Below are 17,656 nucleotides of genomic sequence, written 5' to 3'. Positions count from 1 at the left end.
TTGGGCATTCAGCATGTAGTTATTTTAATGAGTAATGACTTCTGCACCTGACTATTTACAGTTGTTTTTTGTTTCCAGCGTTGTACGTCTGTGTTCATACTGTTTTGTTTTATTCCTTCTCAGTCGTCTTCATCTCAGGAGTTACTGCACCAGTTGCCCTTCCAACCCACTCAAGATGATCTGCACTTCTTGTTCAAACACTTCCGGAGCACAGAGACTGTGGCTGATGAAGAAGGAGCCCATCCTTCACCCCACGTCAGGATACGCTCTCGTAGTCTCAGGTGGATGATAATGAAATAAGGCTGTAACATCAGCACACAGATGTATGTAGTGTAAACACAGGGCACACCACTTAGTGTTTTGCACACAACCACAGATGATATCATCATCTGAGCTGGCTCTGAATCACTCTTGATATGTTGTAAACAGGAGGGGAAATGGTTCTGGCAGGGTACCTCATTAATGCTTGCTGTTGAGCCCAGTGCACCCTGTGAGATTTCAGCATTCTTATATGTTCACTGCAAGATGGATTTATTTAACTTGGGTAAAACTCCAAACATGGTGCTTGCAGACTGTTCGACAAAGCACAGGATTGTGGGATGAAATGTCATCACGTCGCCTTGACAACAGAGAAGCTTGTGTTTGCTAACATCACACAAAATCTCTTGTAATGGAGGCAATAATACTCATTTCTGTGAGCAGATTGAACAGACTGTATAATTCTAGTGAGAGTGACTCCTTTTATCAGCTGTTTAGAAACACGTTTTTTTTTTTTAATTTATTTAAATGGAAGGATGATCAACACCTTGGCTGCACTTTTCTGCTGAGGGGAGCTGGGGAAATTGCGTGATTGCCTCATTTCATGCTGCATTTGTATTTGTTGGTTGTGGAAACATTGATATTTTTCTGAGGCTGTATTTGGTCACACGACTGTGAGAACGGCTGTTCCTGAACCTGTCACCCATTGCAATGTGATACCACAGTTTTAAGAACCATCACTAGAGAACGCCACATTTCTTTCACGATGCTAATTTTACATCTGGGAAAGCCGACGATCGCACAGTGTATAGCAGGCTTTATTTAAAATTAGGAATGCTGCTGCTTCTTCCAGCTGCTCTCATTAAGCTGGGCAGACACTACGATATTTTCAATTGTACTTGGCTCCAGCTCAAACTGTATGACAAAACCACAGGGTGTAAAAGTTCAGAGTGCACGATTTATGTTCTGACACTATACGGCCCGATGCTCTGATGCGATCTGACTGTTCACTTGGTACATTCAGAAATCGCACGTCGGACTCATGTTTCCGGAAGCAAAACGTAAACAGAAGCTGCTCTCTCCCAAAGACATCATCACTGTTTATGCTCTCTCCAATTCTGCATCAGTGTTTGCACATGCGCAGTGCGAGAGGTTGGGGTAAATCGGCTCGTTGATGCTCGTAGCGCTACTTCAATAGCGCGGAACCCTCACGAGGGCCGACCAGAATATCAAACAGGTTTGATTTTCATCCGACCATATGATTGCCGATGGGGAGGTGGTCATGAGAGGTTAAACGCAGCTCGTTACTCCATGCATACTACACGATGCAGGACGCACAATTAAGTGGAAACTCAGTGCAATCCAAAAAATTCTCACACGAGTGAAAAATTGGCTCAGAAAGGGCCAAAACTTGCACAGTGTAAGCATATGTCCAGACCATCTCTATCTTTCTACTCTGACCTTGTCTCCAAACTGTCCTACCTGTGCTGTCCCTCTGATATGCTCATTGTTAATTCTATTCATCCTCAACACTCCCAGAGCAAACTGCAGCATTTTCAGCTCTGCCATCTCCAGCTTTGCCTCTTGTCTGTTAGCACCAACCCAGCTAAGCCACACAACTTCGTAATGCACATGATAGCTGAAAAAAGACTCAAAATAATGAATCGATAAGAAAAAAGTGACTGATTAATTGATTATTCATTGCAGCTCAAATCAGTGTATGACCACTGTAGGCAAAGAAAAAAGGAGTGAAGGGGCGAAAAAAATTGTGCAAGACCTGTACTTTCTCCTCTTTCTCTCTCCCCCAAACACACACCCAAACCCAAACCCCAACATGAGTGATATTCATTCATTTATTTATTTACTTATTTATTCATTGTTTCATTCATTTTTTTGAATTTGCTTATTCCAATTAAGGGTCTGGGTGGTAACTGGCTGAGAGGTGGACTAAAGCCTCTACAGGCAGCCAGTCCATGCCAGGGCACGAGTGACACTATGAACTTTAAAATACTCAATGAAAGTCAATTGAAAGCAAGTATGAAATACAATAAGAGTCGACCCAATCCTTTTATGCACTCAGACATGTCCTAAATGGATGTGTCCTCTGTGCATATTGTTCTGCGTCTGCTGTCAAAACTGTTTTCGTATTTGTTTTCAATGTTTTGTACTTGGCAGAAAGGCACTGAGAGCTTTCAGTGAAACTGCGATTTGTTTGGAGTTCATCACCATTATTTTATTTGTTTTTAATATTTTCATAACATGACAATAACCCAACTGTGAAGTAGGTGGGTTACCTGTGACAAGCGAATTGCAATTATTTATTTTTTTAATTGCCTCAGATAAGCCCAGACTTCTTGTTACATTTATAAGAGCACTGTAAGAGCACTGTGGCTGAGTGGAAAATGGTCAAAGGTGCCAAGTGAAACAAAGGACGGGAACCTGATCCTTCATAAATTCCTCAGATCTCTTATCAGGACTTCATTTTAATTTCATAATAAGCTAAGTTAGTTTTAAAAAAGATGACTTTGGAATAAGCAGGCATGAACTTTACTGTGGCAGAGGTGTAATCTGAAATGCAAAAAATTTCCCTTGATGTTTTGCGACTGCTGTCGAGCATCAACCAGTAAAAATAAGTGTCATTTCTAAGGTTGTTTGTTTATATAGAGGCTTCTTCTTCTTCTTTGCTGGGTGCCAGCGTCTTTGTCAGTTGTTCTCAATGAGAACAGAGCACATGTGACCGCCTCCAGGAAGAAATGCCACACCTAATGCACCCCCACCCCCTCCAAAGTAGGCTGTTTTTTTTTTTGTTTTTTTTTTGTGCACCAGGTCTGAGCACTTTTATGTTGACAATCCCTCAACTTTTCAGAGAGGCTCCGTGATGTCACTAGAGCACTTTTTCAGGCAAACGAGAAGAGAGGGTTATTTTTGCTGATTGGTTTCTCCAAATCTATCACAGTAAAGACAAACGTTTCTGTGAAGGCAGATTGGACACCTGCTTGGTTTTCACTGTGTGTGAGTATGATTTTAAAAAAAGTCACTATATTGACATGTGCCTTATTTCTTTCTTCCCAAATATTAAATAACGTAAAGTGACCTGGGGAAATTTGAACATGTCAGGTTACTTACTTTATGTGGTATTGGTCGGGTGGGGGGGCAACAATCTTTACGAAATCAGAGACTGATTCAGTGGGGGATTTTCAAATTGCGCCGTCATCTTGAAACCAAGACTTCTGGTTAGTGAGCCTCTCGCTCACATGTTTGGCGTCATTATAAACAACAGCTTGTTACGACCCCTCACGGAGCGGCTAACCGAACGGATGTTACGACCCCTCACGGAGCGGCTGACCGATCGGATGTTACGACCCCTCACGGAGCGGCTGACCGATTGAAGCCGGACGCTGGTTAACCGATGTCCTCGGAAGTCAACTTAAGTTCAGATTTCTTGTTTCTTTTTGGCTTTGGTATTGTAAAAATACAGCAATGCTTTTCCACTTACTCACATTTAAGCATGGTTGAGTTATTCACAGTGTTTGTCTGAAGTCCCTCTCAGGTGTGTGTGTGTGTGGGTGGGGGTGTGGTAGTAGTGTTGAACATAGCTGCTTTCTGGCCAGTGTTTTTTTTTTTTTGTTTTTTTATCTTTGTCTCTTTTTCCCCCCTTCCATTTTATTATAGATTTGAAGTTTTTGAACAACCTGGTGCCTTCCAGCCTGTCACACTGACAATGTGTACGTAGAGTAGGCGTGGCATGTAAGGGGGTGACCACACGATGAGTGAAGTTGAGTGGCGAGTGTTTCAGTCATGTTCAAAATTCTGAACTATCTACCATTGTTTGACGTGCTTGTGGCGGATAGTGGCGAGTGCTACACACGCTGTCATTGTGAGAGTACAACCCCTGGCAATAATTATGGAATCACCGGCCTCGGAGGATGTTCATTCAGTTGTTTAATTTTGTAGAAAAAAAGCAGATCACAGACATGACACAAAACTAAAGTCATTTCAGATGGCAACTTTCTGGCAATTGTGGCAGTCAGTAACAGTTACTTTTTTAGACCAAGCAGAGGGAAAAAAAATATGGAATCACTCAATTCTGAGGAATAAATTATGGAATCACCCTGTAAATTTTCATCCCCAAAACTAACATCTGCATCAAATCAGATCTGAATCATGGCTCCAACACGAGAGATGTCAATTGAAACAAAGGAGAGGATTATCAAACTCTTAAAAGAGGGTAAATCATCAGGCAATGTTGCAAAAGATGTTGGTTGTTCACAGTCAGCTGTGTCTAAACTCTGGACCAAATACAAACAACATGGGAAGGTTGTTAAAGGCAAACATACTGGTAGACTAAGGAAGACATCAAAGCGTCAAGACAGAAAACTTAAAGCAATATTTCTCAAAAATCGAAAATGTACAACAAAACAAATGAAGAATGAATGGGAGGAAACTGGAGTCAACGTCTGTGACCGAACTGTAAGAAACCGCCTAAAGGAAATGGGATTTACATACAGAAAAGCTAAACAAAAGCCATCATTAACACCTAAACAGAAAAAAACAAGGTTACAATGGGCTAAGGAAAAGCAATCGTGGACTGTGGATGACTGGATGAAAGTCATATTCAGTGATGAATCTCGAATCTGCATTGGGCAAGGTGGTGATGCTGGAACTTTTGTTTGGTGCCATTCCAATGAGATTTATAAAGATGACTGCCTGAAGAGAACATGTAAATTTCCACAGTCATTGATGATATGGGGCTGCATGTCAGGTAAAGGCACTGGGGAGATGGCTGTCATTACATCATCAATAAATGCACAAGTTTACGTTGATATTTTGGACACTTTTCTTATCCCATCAATTGAAAGGATGTTTGGGGATGATGAAATCATTTTTCAAGATGATAATGCATCTTGCCATAGAGCAAAAACTGTGAAAACATTCCTTGCAAAAAGACATGTAGGGTCAATGTCATGGCCTGCAAATAGTCCGGATCTTAATCCAATTGAAAATCTTTGGTGGAAGTTGAAGAAAATGGTCCATGACAAGGCTCCAACCTGCAAAGCTGATCTGGCAACAGCAATCAGAGAAAGTTGGAGCCAGATTGATGAAGAGTACTGTTTGTCACTCATTAAGTCCATGACTCAGAGACTGCAAGCTGTTATAAAAGCCAGAGGTGGTGCAACAAAATACTAGTGATGTGTTGGAGCGTTCTTTTGTTTTTCATGATTCCATAATTTATTCCTCAGAATTGAGTTAGTCCATATTTTTTTCCCTCTGCTTGGTCTAAAAAAGTAACCGTTACTGACTGCCACAATTTTTTTTTCCTGATTTCTTATAGTGTTTCTTAAAGCCAGAAAGTTGCCAATTGAAATGACTTTAGTTTTGTGTCATGTCTGTGATCTTCTTCTTTTTTTTTTTTTTTTTACAAAATTAAACAATTGAATGAACATCCTCCGAGGCCGGTGATTCCATATTTTTTGCCAGGGGTTGTAGCTTTACCCATCATAAAATACTTAAACAGGGTCACATGCAAAACTATATTCTACCCTGGTCCGTCTCTGCAATTCCTTAAATCTTAAAGACCAGGGTTTGGTTCAAACTTTATCTGCTTTGTCTCAGTCCACTCACCTTTAAATGGGTAATGAACTCTACGGAGAAGGATGTATCCTGTGCTGACCAGAGGAAGTCATAGATTCTCATTCATGTCATCAGAAACCATTTCATGTCATGAAACCAGAGCTGGACGCTGACCTGATGGAGCTCACGGCCCTGAAAGGATTTATTTACTCGTAACACTGCAATCTGTTCATCCCCAGCAACAAACCCATTGGATGACTTCAGTTTGTGTGTCTCAGCTCAGCCAAGTATACCCAATCCTTCTGTTTGGCGGTTCAAATTACAGTAACTTTTTGTATATTATATTAAAGTTATTACCACCAATACACACAGTTCCATTTGCACTTGAACTCAGTGATTGACAAGTGGTGCTGTTGCTCTGAAATAACTTCAGGAGGTGGGTGAAGAATTTCCAACTGGTCTCAAGTATTTCCCAAAGGATTAACTGCTGGTATTCCTAAATATTTCCTCAAGTTGTGTGCAACTCTTGTTGTTTCCCTGAAGTTGTAAAGTACATGTCACTTGTTGGTATCATTTATGCTGTTTGTGGTATAGAAGGGTGCACCGGCGGTATAGTTACCATTACTGGTGACAGGCTGCTGATTTTTCGCATGTCTGTGTAGGACATCCGCTGTGCGCGCAACAGATGTCATGGATACTGTAGATGGGGAAACTGATTTGAGTTCCATCAGTGTAATATCTATGATTTGCGAACTCACCGTTTATTGATAACTCACAGAGCTTATGTATCTTGACAATATATCTTCCTTTTGGGAGTGACACCTTTGTTCTCTGACTTCTAATTTTCATATTTTTATTATTTCATCTTATTATACTGTAATATAATAAGCTGAAGTGTTATTGTAATCATCCCACGACTTGGCCAGAGCACCATGCGCGATGTCAACAATTGGCTTCTTGGTACAATTGCTCTGGAATGGAGAGGCTTAGGGTCACCAGACTTGTAGGAAAGGTGTATCAGGTCAAGTTCAAAAATGGACCTTTGGCCTTGACCTTGACATCGAGGTCAAAGTCACAGGCCAAAGAGTCATGCTAACACCACAGGAATTCTGCTCCCTGGGATTTCACTGCCATGGAGGCTAAGGGTTAGCAGTGGCATGAGTTACTTTTTTGTCCCCCCTCAGCTAATAAAATATAGAAATGCGCTCAGTCATCATGGAATCAGCCATGACTTTTCTTCTTCCAGTTTTTTTTAATGTATTACATGATTGTTAGTTTGCAAATATTTTGTTTGTGTTTATGATTGAGTTCATGTCTAAATATTTATGACTGCTTATTGTTGTTGTTGTGTATTTAACATTTGTGGGGGTTTTTTTTCAGTCCTGGAAGGACAAGTGGATCATTTGACAATGAGATAGTCATGATGAATCATGTCTACAAAGAACGTTTTCCTAAGGTACAGTGAATTGAGTGTCTACTTCTTCATTTCGTCTTTGTTGATTGCTCTAAACTCGCTCTAACACACACGGCCTTATGTAGGTTTATTTTTTTTAAAACACCTGCTACTTGTCTGCCATTGCATACAAATCACAGCAAGATATTTTATTTCTTCTGGTAAATGCGGGAAAATCTTGAGCCAGTCGCTGTTGAGGACTAAAGACAAAAACAGATGACTGATGCTATCCTTTTGCCCCTTTTCCATCAACACTTTGCTTCTTTTTGTGTGCCAGGCAACGGCCCAGATGGAGGGTCGTCTGCTAGACATCATAGCGGAGTGTTCGCCGGACAGCGCTCTGCCTCTGGCTGACGGTGTTTTGGGGTTCATTCAACACCAGCTGGTGGAGCTGGTCAGAGACTGTCTGGACAAGTCTGAGACAGGCCTGGTCACCTCCAGGTACTTCATGGAGCTGCAGGGGAAACTGGAGAAGCTGCTGCATGAGGTGGGTGATTTTGACAGTTGAATTTTAATTTCAGCCTGATTATAAAATTCTTATTTCATGTTCCACCAACATTCTAGTGTGAAAATTATATTTACAATCTTCCCTTGCCCACGCAGGGCACAAGATTGAAAGTTATTTTATTTTGATTATTTGAGTTAATAAAGTCTTTGTTTTTGTCTGTATTTGATGGTAGACATGAATACTCAGTTATTGTAACATAGCTGAGCTTTGGTCTTTGAAGGGGCATGTACTCTGAGGACTACTGTTGTAAAAGTCAGTGATTGACAGCGATGTTTATGATTGTAATAATACAGTGATGTTTGAGTGAATGTTAGCAGTAGGGGCTTATATTTAATTTTGTGCACTTATCAGTGCACATATCAAAATCAAGGCCATAAAACATATCATCTCACACTTTAAGAGAAAGTGGTAATTACTGCAGCGGCGCTGTTAGGAGCACGTTACTAAGCTACAACAATAATAAAACTGGTCTTGCCTCTGTACACCAACACAGTGGAGTTGAAAAGAAGCAATCAATATGTGCTTGTGACTTTTAGCTTTCATTCAAGGAGCTGAACAGTAATATTGTATGACAGCCATTTAGGAATTACGGCCATTTTTTAACATGGTGCCTCCATTTTCAGAACGCATAAGGACAAACTAAAGCTGCATTTACACATAACAATGGCACGTCACGAATGCCGCAAAGTACGAGGCATATGCATTCTTGGCCAGTGATCACGAATGTGAAGATTTGGGGCAGAGATGTCAGGTTTCCTCATTAACTGCTGCAACCTGTTACCACGCGTTACGATTAATAGCACGTGTTGCTGGAGAATTATCAGGAACCACTACGCACGGTCAAGAATAATATTCCATGTTGTTGCGCGCTATCGCGTGTAACAGCGCATCGTTAAGTTCTGTCACGTTGTGAATGAGGTGAATTGTCTACACACACACACACATTCATTCAACTGTCAGTTGCTGAACAGTTCGGATCGCTCCAGTTTGTTCCTCAAAATCCACACCAGAAGAACTTTGTGACTGCATGCTTAGTTGGGCTCTGTGGCGTGGAGTGGCGCAGAGAGGAGGAGGAGACTGAGAGAGCCAGATGTGTGGCTTCATGCGGCTCTCGTCTCACTTGTTTTCCCAAACATCAGATACATGCAGCAGGTGGAACACCTGCAGGAGCGTGTTGAGGAGCATTGGAACAAAACCTTTAGCCGACTTGGCGCCATGTCCTCCTTCAGCATAATGCAGCAATGAAACTGAATGCGGTGCAGCAGGGTTTAATTGTGCGCATGTCAGAGAAGAACGCTGTCATGCTCTGTTAAGGATCACCACTAATCAAGACGGATCAACACGCTCAGTTGCAACCTCCATGACATGAGACGAAATGAGGGTGGTGCGTGACATTTGTGGAAGATTTTTTCCAGCCCAAAACATACTCTACTTAAATCACGAATATCACACACCAACATACACTATTAAGAAACCTGTTCAGATGCATTAAGTCACCTTAAGAATGTCAGGAATGTGCCAAGAATGACGCAAATATGACATTCGTAACGCGTCTTGCCTATGTGTAAACGCACCTTAAATATAAGAATTAAGTTTAATTTAAGTCATCACTTTTGCACTTCTCTCACTAATTTTGTTCTTGCACAGTCTTTCAGTTTTTGTGAACTGCCTCCTCCTGATAGATTTGCCATACTGCACCGTACAAAACCAGTGACCTTAGACAAAATGTTGTTGATACTCTGCCTCAACAGAGGATCTTAGGTTCCCTTGGAACTACTTTGTGCCAAACAAATTGTTACTTAAGGAGACTGACTACCTTAGTTGTGAGAGGACATCAGTTGAGACATTTTGCCCATGTCGTGCATTTCCTTGAGGCACTTGTGTGCAACTGCATAGGTTCAAGGGGATTCCCACATACCACCTGGTGTGGCATGTAGATAGTGACTTTCCAGAGGTGGGAATGAACCACTGGCCTGCCTGTATGATTGCCGCTTAGGACTCATGGCATTTCCATAGTGTAGTGGCACCAGAACATGCGCCCACGTTTTCCATTCCATCATGAAAACACCATTGTATCTTTTTAAGGGCAGTTTTCAGCCACTTTTAACCGATCTACTGAAGAAATGTGAAATTGCTCCAATTTTTTTTCTTGGTACTCAGGGTTTTTGTTTTGACTGTTCTTAAGATGTGCGCAGGATGAAATAGCATACCTAGTTGAGTTATTAACCATTGTGAATATTAATTATGTAGGTTTGCTGCAGCTTTTTTCTGTCTGTTTGACACGCCTGGCACTGCAGGATTTGAGTGTTGTCTCTTTCTTTTCTTTGTGCAGTGTGTAGCCTTTGTTACTTTGATATGACTGTTTGAGACTGTGGACAGTGCCTTTTATACAGATAATGAGTTCAAACAGATGCAGTAATACAGGTAACAGGTGGAGGACAGAAGAGCTTCTTAAAGAAGAAGTTACAGGTCTGTGAGAGCCAGAAATCTTGCTTGTTTGTTATTGACCAAATACTTATTTTCCACCATAATTTACAAATAAATTATTTAAAAATCCTACAATGTGATTTTCTGGATTTTTTTTTTTTTCTCATTTTGTCTCTCATAATTGAAGTTTACCTGTGATGAAAGTTACAGACCTCTCTCATCTTTCCAAGTAGGAGAACTTGCACAATCAGGGACTGACTTTTTGGCCCCACTGTACTTCATTGAACTTTCAGGCCCTGCAGCCCAACTAGCTTTGCACTGGCAGCCTGCAAAGCTTATGTAATGATAGGGAAACCTTGGTGTAATAATGAGATTCCCTTTGTTGTTTTGTGAATATGGTATATTAACAATTACAGTCAACCATAAGAGAATGTAATGCATAATTTCTGCTGTTCCATGTCTTACCCATAGTGATCCTCCGTGGTGGAATACCATAGTCTCTGTCATGATTTCCGCTGCTTTAAATTTCAAGGGAAAGAGCCAATAGATGTCATGTCAACCTTGTTGACATGGTGGGGATCATAACCAAACACCGCACACAAATGTCCCACAACTGTACAGTGAAAGTTGTACTGTCCGAGCCCAACTTGTATCTCTTACTCAACAGTATCCTACATCACACCAAAATGAACCCTGAACCACTTGGTCATTTTATCGTCACAAGTTTATTACTATGCAATTTCCGGCCATCCCAGATGATAGATTAGCCTCTTGAAAGAAACGTGATGGCATCTTAGGTCGAGACTCTGAAATGGTGGTCTCATGTCGCACTGTGTGACACATTCTTGTGACCAAAGACAGTCTGGGAAAATGTCAGACATTTGAAATTCCATGACCTACATCTAGAAATCCAACTTGAAATGATGTAATATAGGCTGTGTCCGTCATTTTTTGTTTCTCTTTCCTGGCAGAAAATGGCAGCCAGCGTGCAGAGAAGTGCTTCATCCCAGTCCTTTCATTTATTAAAAAACAAAAAACAACAAAAAAAAAACAACTAAATAAATAAATATGCACTGTATTTGTATGTATGTATGTATGTATGTATTTGTAAACAGCTGATGAAAGCAGCCACCTTCACCAGAAATTTATAGTCTGTCCAATTTGCTCTCATAAATAAGATTTAGTGACTCTATTGTTGCACATTTTGTCTGGCATGTCAGCAAACATAATCTGCTTCTTCTGTTGTCTTGTTTGTCAGGGTAACATGATGATATTTCATCCCATAATTCTGTGTTAGATCGTACAGTATGCATGCATGAAATCTGGCAGTGAACTTATAAGGTTTCTGAAATCTCACAGTGTACATATACCAGGCTTATCAGTTCACCCAGCAAAACATTCATCATTCTCCAGGCAAAAGCAAGTGCTCGTGACAATTGAGCAATACAAGCAAGAAACACAACTGACAGCATTATGCTGACAACAGTTGTTTTTAATTCCATTTAACTGATTATATTATGCTTGTACAAAATGCCTGTTATGATTTGCAGAAATACAGAGAGTAAAAAGCACATCTGTGTTTCTGCCAAGACATAATAAGAGCAGTTGTCATTGCTCCCTTGGACACTGATTACGAGTGCAGTTGCTGCAGTGAAAAGACGGAGTTGGCATTACATGTTTGATTGGTTCATCATCCTCTGTTCATTGCATTATTTTCTGCAGTAAATGCTGTCTTGTATAGAGCAACATGGTTATCTACTTTGTGTACCGTTTTAACAGCAACGCTGCTTCTGCAATTATGTTTGTCTTGATCACAAGGAAATATTTCCATTCACCAAGGTGCTGGCATGAAGTACTTGACACTCTCTCATAGTTCAAGCTTTGCATTTGTCTGTGTCCCCTCATAACATTTCATCCCAAGTTTTGTCCAAATTGGATCAAATCTCTGTTAATTTGTTCGAATGCAAATGTGGGTATGGAAGAAGGCACGGGCGGGAATGAAGAGAGTATTCCTGCATGTGCTATATCTGTGCACAGGCGTAATAAAGATTTGTAAATATTCTGCTATCAATGTTCACAGTCTGTATCTTATGCCAATAGTGACGTGTCTTAATCAAACAATGGGTTCAGAGTCTGATTCCAGTCTGAGTCACTATTGATCACCAAGACACAGAATTATAAGGTTTATTGTGAAAGAACATTTTGTATACAGCCACTCAGGTTTTAACAAAAACCTGAGTGAAATATCAGAGGCACAGTTTTTAGGAAAGAAAGACAAGTCAACACGTTTTGTTTTGTTTTGTTTTTTCTATTATTGAGATATCAACTCTGATGTGAGACATCGCTCCTGGTGTACGGTGTTAACAGTTTTCCTGGTGGTTACTGCTTGTACAATGTGCACAAAGAAAAGAAAGAGACAACAAAAAGAACATGGACAAATGTAAATATTGAACAGTGAGACAGAGAGGCAATTACTTCATGTAAACATGTCACTAAATGGAAAATTTCCTTGTGATCAAGACACAGATATAATTTTAGAAACTGTATTGCTGTTAAAGTGATAACATGGATATCTGTGTTATTCTGTACAGTAAACTGTGCTGCAGTTTACTTTAACCTCATTCCAAGCACACAGAATCAGCCATTAAAGATTTTATTCAAACCTGTGGCTGACTACAAAATGTTTTCCATTAGAAACCTAATAATTATGTGTTTTGATGAGCATAGACTCAAGCTGTCCCAGGTTTAAGACAAGTCGCTATTGGGGCGTAAGATACAAAGACTCACTGTGACTGTTGATAACAGTATACTTACAAGTCGTTAGGGATAAGATTTTATCTATTCATACCATTATCAATCCGATTCCTTATCGATTCCCTTATTGATACCTCTTGTGAATTTTCTGTGTACTAAAAGTAGGCTTTACAGGTTTTCTATGTCAACAACATTTTATTGAGTCTTAAAGTAAATAAATATGAAATTGGTCACTGGATCCTTAAACTCTGGACATAAATACACTCTACATGGTGGATCCTTGATCTCTGGATATAAATACAAATAAACAAAATCTGTAGTTTTTGTCAAAAGCATTTCCTTTCAGACATTATTAGCATGAATGTCTTTCCATACATCTGAGCTGAGCTCTTGCAGCTGACTGTGCTGCACGTCAGGATGTAATTCATAAAGAATGCAGGACGTCTCATTTTGGGAGGAAAAAACGTTTGTCAATTGTAGTTTATTGTCTGTATTACAGCATTTGTAAAGAGGTGTCATTTTATTTAAAGCTGTAGTTCGTTTTGAAATTATTCATTCCGACCATACTTTGTCTCAGCAGAGAGAGGTGCAGCATTTGGAGCTGTGCCAAAGGAATGGTGGCCGATTCTCATTTCTTGACTGCAACAAGACAAGAGTCCCAGTTAGTGACTTTAATCCACACAAAAGTGACTCACGATTGACAAATTTTAATGGCTTTGATAGGGGTTAAGAAGCGGACTTGTCGCTTTTGAAGAGCAGCGAAACAAAGAACCAGAATGAGCCAGCGGATCTAAGCATCGCTTCATTGGGTCACACTTCAAAGTGGAGTCATGCTGCAGAAGCGGTTGATTATAGAGCTGCTGCAGGGTCTGTAATCAATGTAGAGAAATTATCATTTTCCCAACAAACACCCTCAAAAACAACAGCCGCTCTGAAGGACCAATAAGGGAATCATTAAGCAAAAAGGCTATTGATATCGGTGGATCGAATCATTTCTTAACAATACCCAAAAAGAACTGGTTCTCGATACCCAACCCTACAAGTTTTTTAGTGTGTGTGTGTACCCACATATGGTCCATACAGGGGTATTGTTTTCATCCTTCCTACATCTGTGAGGTTTGATCTGATTTGGACAAACTTGGTGAAATGTTAAGGGAGACAGTTAAGGACAAAGTGATTTGATTAAATTCATCAACAAATAACAAATATAACACAATGCTACAATACTCTCGGCCATATGAGTATTAAAATAGGAAATAGAATGTGACCCTTTGACCTCTGAAAATAGGTCAAGGTTAGCTATCTTTGAACTTCTCTGAGGTCTGTGTCCCAAGAATGGTCCCTGTGAATTTGAAGACCCTGGCAGTAATAGGAATGTACTTATGCTGAGCATGGATGGACGATGGATAGAAGCAAAGTCTTCGCAGTATCCAACGGCCATATTTTGGCCTCGGGTAAAAATTAAAATGGATGCCAAAAACAAGCAGCTCTTGAGTGCAAATGGCTGGAGTTCATCAGCTTTGCCAAGTTGTGGATTGCAGCAGCGGGGTTATCTACAAGCGTATCCCATCATCCTTTGTTCTTTTCTGACCAGGCATATGAGCGCTCAGAGAGCGAGGAGGTGACCATCATCACCAAACTGGTGAAGAAGATTCTCATCATCATCTCCAGACCAGCTAGGCTCCTGGAATGTCTGGTAAGACTGAGCAGTAAACTGATCATAGCTGCTAGAGCAATTGAAAAATCAAGTGCACGTCTCGCACTGAAGGCGACTCGCACTGTGAGGGGAGACTGCAGTATTACTGATGGTGGTTGGAGTTTAAATACTGTTGGGTCTAAGTATTGATACCATGTGGACATGTAGTGTTGTTTGTTCTTTCAGTATGTAGCAGTAGTTTTGTCTTTGGTGCGGCTGCTTCACAACTCTTGAAATTTTCACAGTGCAGTCAGGTTCATAAGTATTTGGACAGTGAGGTTATAGTAGAGAACGTATGTAATTTTGCATCTGTATAGAACCACAATGGAGATGAAATGAATCAATGAAGATGTGATTGTAGTGTAGACTTTCAGCTTTAATTCAAGACCTTGAACAAAAGTATCACATTAATTGTCTTGGAATTGAGTGAGTGGATGATAGCATTCAATAACACTGCATTATGTTTTCCTTTTCTTCAGGAGTTTGATCCAGAAGAGTTTTACCAGCGTTTGGAGGCTGCAGAGGGTCAAGCAAAGGTGGCCCAGGGCATCAAGAGCGATATTCCCAAATACATTATCAGCCAGCTTGGCCTCACCAGGGATCCCTTGGAAGGTACAGCATTCATGCATTTATACCTTTTCTGCTTATTTATTGCTTTCTGTTTGGATGTGAAATTTTTGTTGCCTGACCCATATTGCTTTTACACTGCTGTTTACTTCAACTGGGCACACGTGACAAAATTAATATGTTCTCATGTTCGTCAAAGCACCATCTTCAAGTCAGAATGTTCTGTAGTGCAGAAAATTGAGTCTGGTGGTTTAAAAAAAACAACTAAACAAAACACCCACCAAAAATCCTTCTACACAACAATCACACAGCTTTGTGTAAGAATATGTTACAGGGCCAAAGGTCAGATTTGGTGTCTCTCCTGTTGCTGCAGAGATGGTCCAGCTGGAGCAGACAAGCTCAGGTCAGAGGGCAGTCAGCAAAGAGGCAGAAGAAACTGGAGAGGTAACAGCAGCTTACACTGACTTTTACTGTGACTGCAGGATTCTAATCATTGTGTATGGAAGGATGTGAATAGTGCAGCAGATAAGAGAATATTTAGAGAGGAATCCTGCAAATGGTGATAAAAGCATCAAATTCGGCAGAAATACTCCTCAGACACTCCTCTTTTGAAAAAACTGATTGGCCACTTGAAATTTCAATCGGTGATCAGGTAGGGATCAATTGAAGAATTACACAGTGGTCAAAATTAAAAGATGCTCCAATCATATTGAAAAATATTGACCATAAAGATTCCAAAAAGGTATAGTTTGGACTATCTGAATTCTATGGCGTTAGGGGATAAAAACAGCAAGAAAGGTGACAAAGCTCAGTTTCATTTTGTACAGGGGTCAAAAGTTAAAGTTGCTCCAGTTTTGGTAAAAAGTGATGCAAATTACTGGTTGAGTTAACACGGTTTTAAAAAGGAATAGTTTGGACCATGTATCATCCTTACTTATCACGTTATGGGGTAACATATGTCACATGTCATAAAATCCAATAGACGTAGACCTTGTTTGACTTTTACTTTGGAGACTAAGCATTCAACACTGTCAAAACTATTCCATTTATTAATCCTATTAGCTCAACCAATAATTTGCATCACTTTTTACCAAAATTGGAGCAACTTTAACTTTTGACCCCTGTACAAAATGACACTGACCTTTGTCACCATTCTTGCTGTTTTTATCCCCTAACGCCATAGAATTCAGTCACAGATAGTCCAAACTATACCTTTTTGGAATCTTTATGATCAGGCAAATAATGTGGATTATTTTTCAATATGATTGGAGCATCTTTTAATTTTGACCTCTGTGTAATTCTTCAATTGACCCCTACCTGACCACCGATTGAAAAGTCAAGTGGCCAATCGTTTTTTTCAAAAGAGGAGTGTCTAAGGAGTATTGCTGCTGAATTTGATGCTTTAATCACCATTTACATGATTGTTTCACTTATCTGCTGCACTAGAAAGACAGTGGTGTCCTGAAAAAATAGAAAACAACATGATTTGGAAACATGCGCTCCTTTTTCAGCAACTAAAATCTTCAACTTTTTTTTTTTTTTATGTGTGCAATTCAGAGTCGAATCGCCTGCACCCCTCCTCGTAGGAAACCACTGGAGAGTGACTTCGAGACTATCAAGCTCATTAGCAATGGCGCCTATGGGTGAGACATTCTTCTGTTTGACTGACTCACTCTGTTTGTAGACTTGCCAGATGGCCCAATAAGTGGAAACTCTAATAGAGATTAATTGAAGTGTGTGAGTGCATATATATTAGGGGTGGGCGACTGAAAGTTGTATCCCGGTATTTTTAGCCTGCTTAGTGATAATATCAGTATTTTATACAAAATGGGCTAAATATTCCATAATAAGTCTAGGCTGGCTTTCCATTCCTCCTCCACAAAGCAGAAGAAGAAGAAAAATGGAAAGTAGTGGGTGAAATTGTTTCAAAAGCTTTTTGAAGCTTCCTTGTTCTACTGTTGCAATAAGGACCACATCATTAGTGATGTGGAAGGCCACCGCTTATATACGAGGTCTGTTAGAAAAGTATCTGACCTTTTTATTTTTTTCAAAAACCATATGGATTTGAATCACGTGTGATTGCATCAGCCAAGCTTGAACCTTTGTGCGCATGCATGAGTTTTTTCACGCCTGTCGGTTGCGTCATTCGCCTGTGAGCAGGCTTTGAGTGAGGTGTGGTCCACCCCTCTCGTCTATTTTTTTATTGCGAATAAATGTCTGAACGATTTGGAGCTTTGCTGCATCAATTTTTTTCCAGAAACTGTGAGAGACCTCCAGGTGGACACCGTTCGGAAAATTAATATGACTTTCAGGGACGATTTTATGGGGATTACACAGATTAAGGAGTGATCCAGACGGTTTAAAGACCGCCCACAACTGCTGAGAGCGCGGCGCGCTCCCAGCCCCCATCGACAGGCTGACA

General features: G+C 40.3%; 1 protein-coding gene across 1 annotated transcript in view; it reads left to right on the top strand.

Moving 5' to 3' along the window:
• The window catches only part of LOC117522679 (microtubule-associated serine/threonine-protein kinase 3-like), a 105,935-nt gene that overhangs the window by 55,597 nt on the left and 32,682 nt on the right, over positions 1 to 17,656 (top strand). Inside the window, 7 exon segments of the mRNA XM_034184130.1 lie at positions 124 to 281; positions 7,210 to 7,285; positions 7,560 to 7,769; positions 14,566 to 14,667; positions 15,147 to 15,279; positions 15,608 to 15,678; positions 16,792 to 16,877. Of these exon segments, the coding sequence (XP_034040021.1) occupies positions 124 to 281; positions 7,210 to 7,285; positions 7,560 to 7,769; positions 14,566 to 14,667; positions 15,147 to 15,279; positions 15,608 to 15,678; positions 16,792 to 16,877 (836 nt within the window).

This window comes from Thalassophryne amazonica, chromosome 12 (genome assembly GCF_902500255.1).
Source record: "Thalassophryne amazonica chromosome 12, fThaAma1.1, whole genome shotgun sequence".
NCBI classification, from domain to species: Eukaryota; Metazoa; Chordata; class Actinopteri; order Batrachoidiformes; family Batrachoididae; genus Thalassophryne; species Thalassophryne amazonica.
This window is presented reverse-complemented; position numbering and strand designations above follow the sequence as displayed.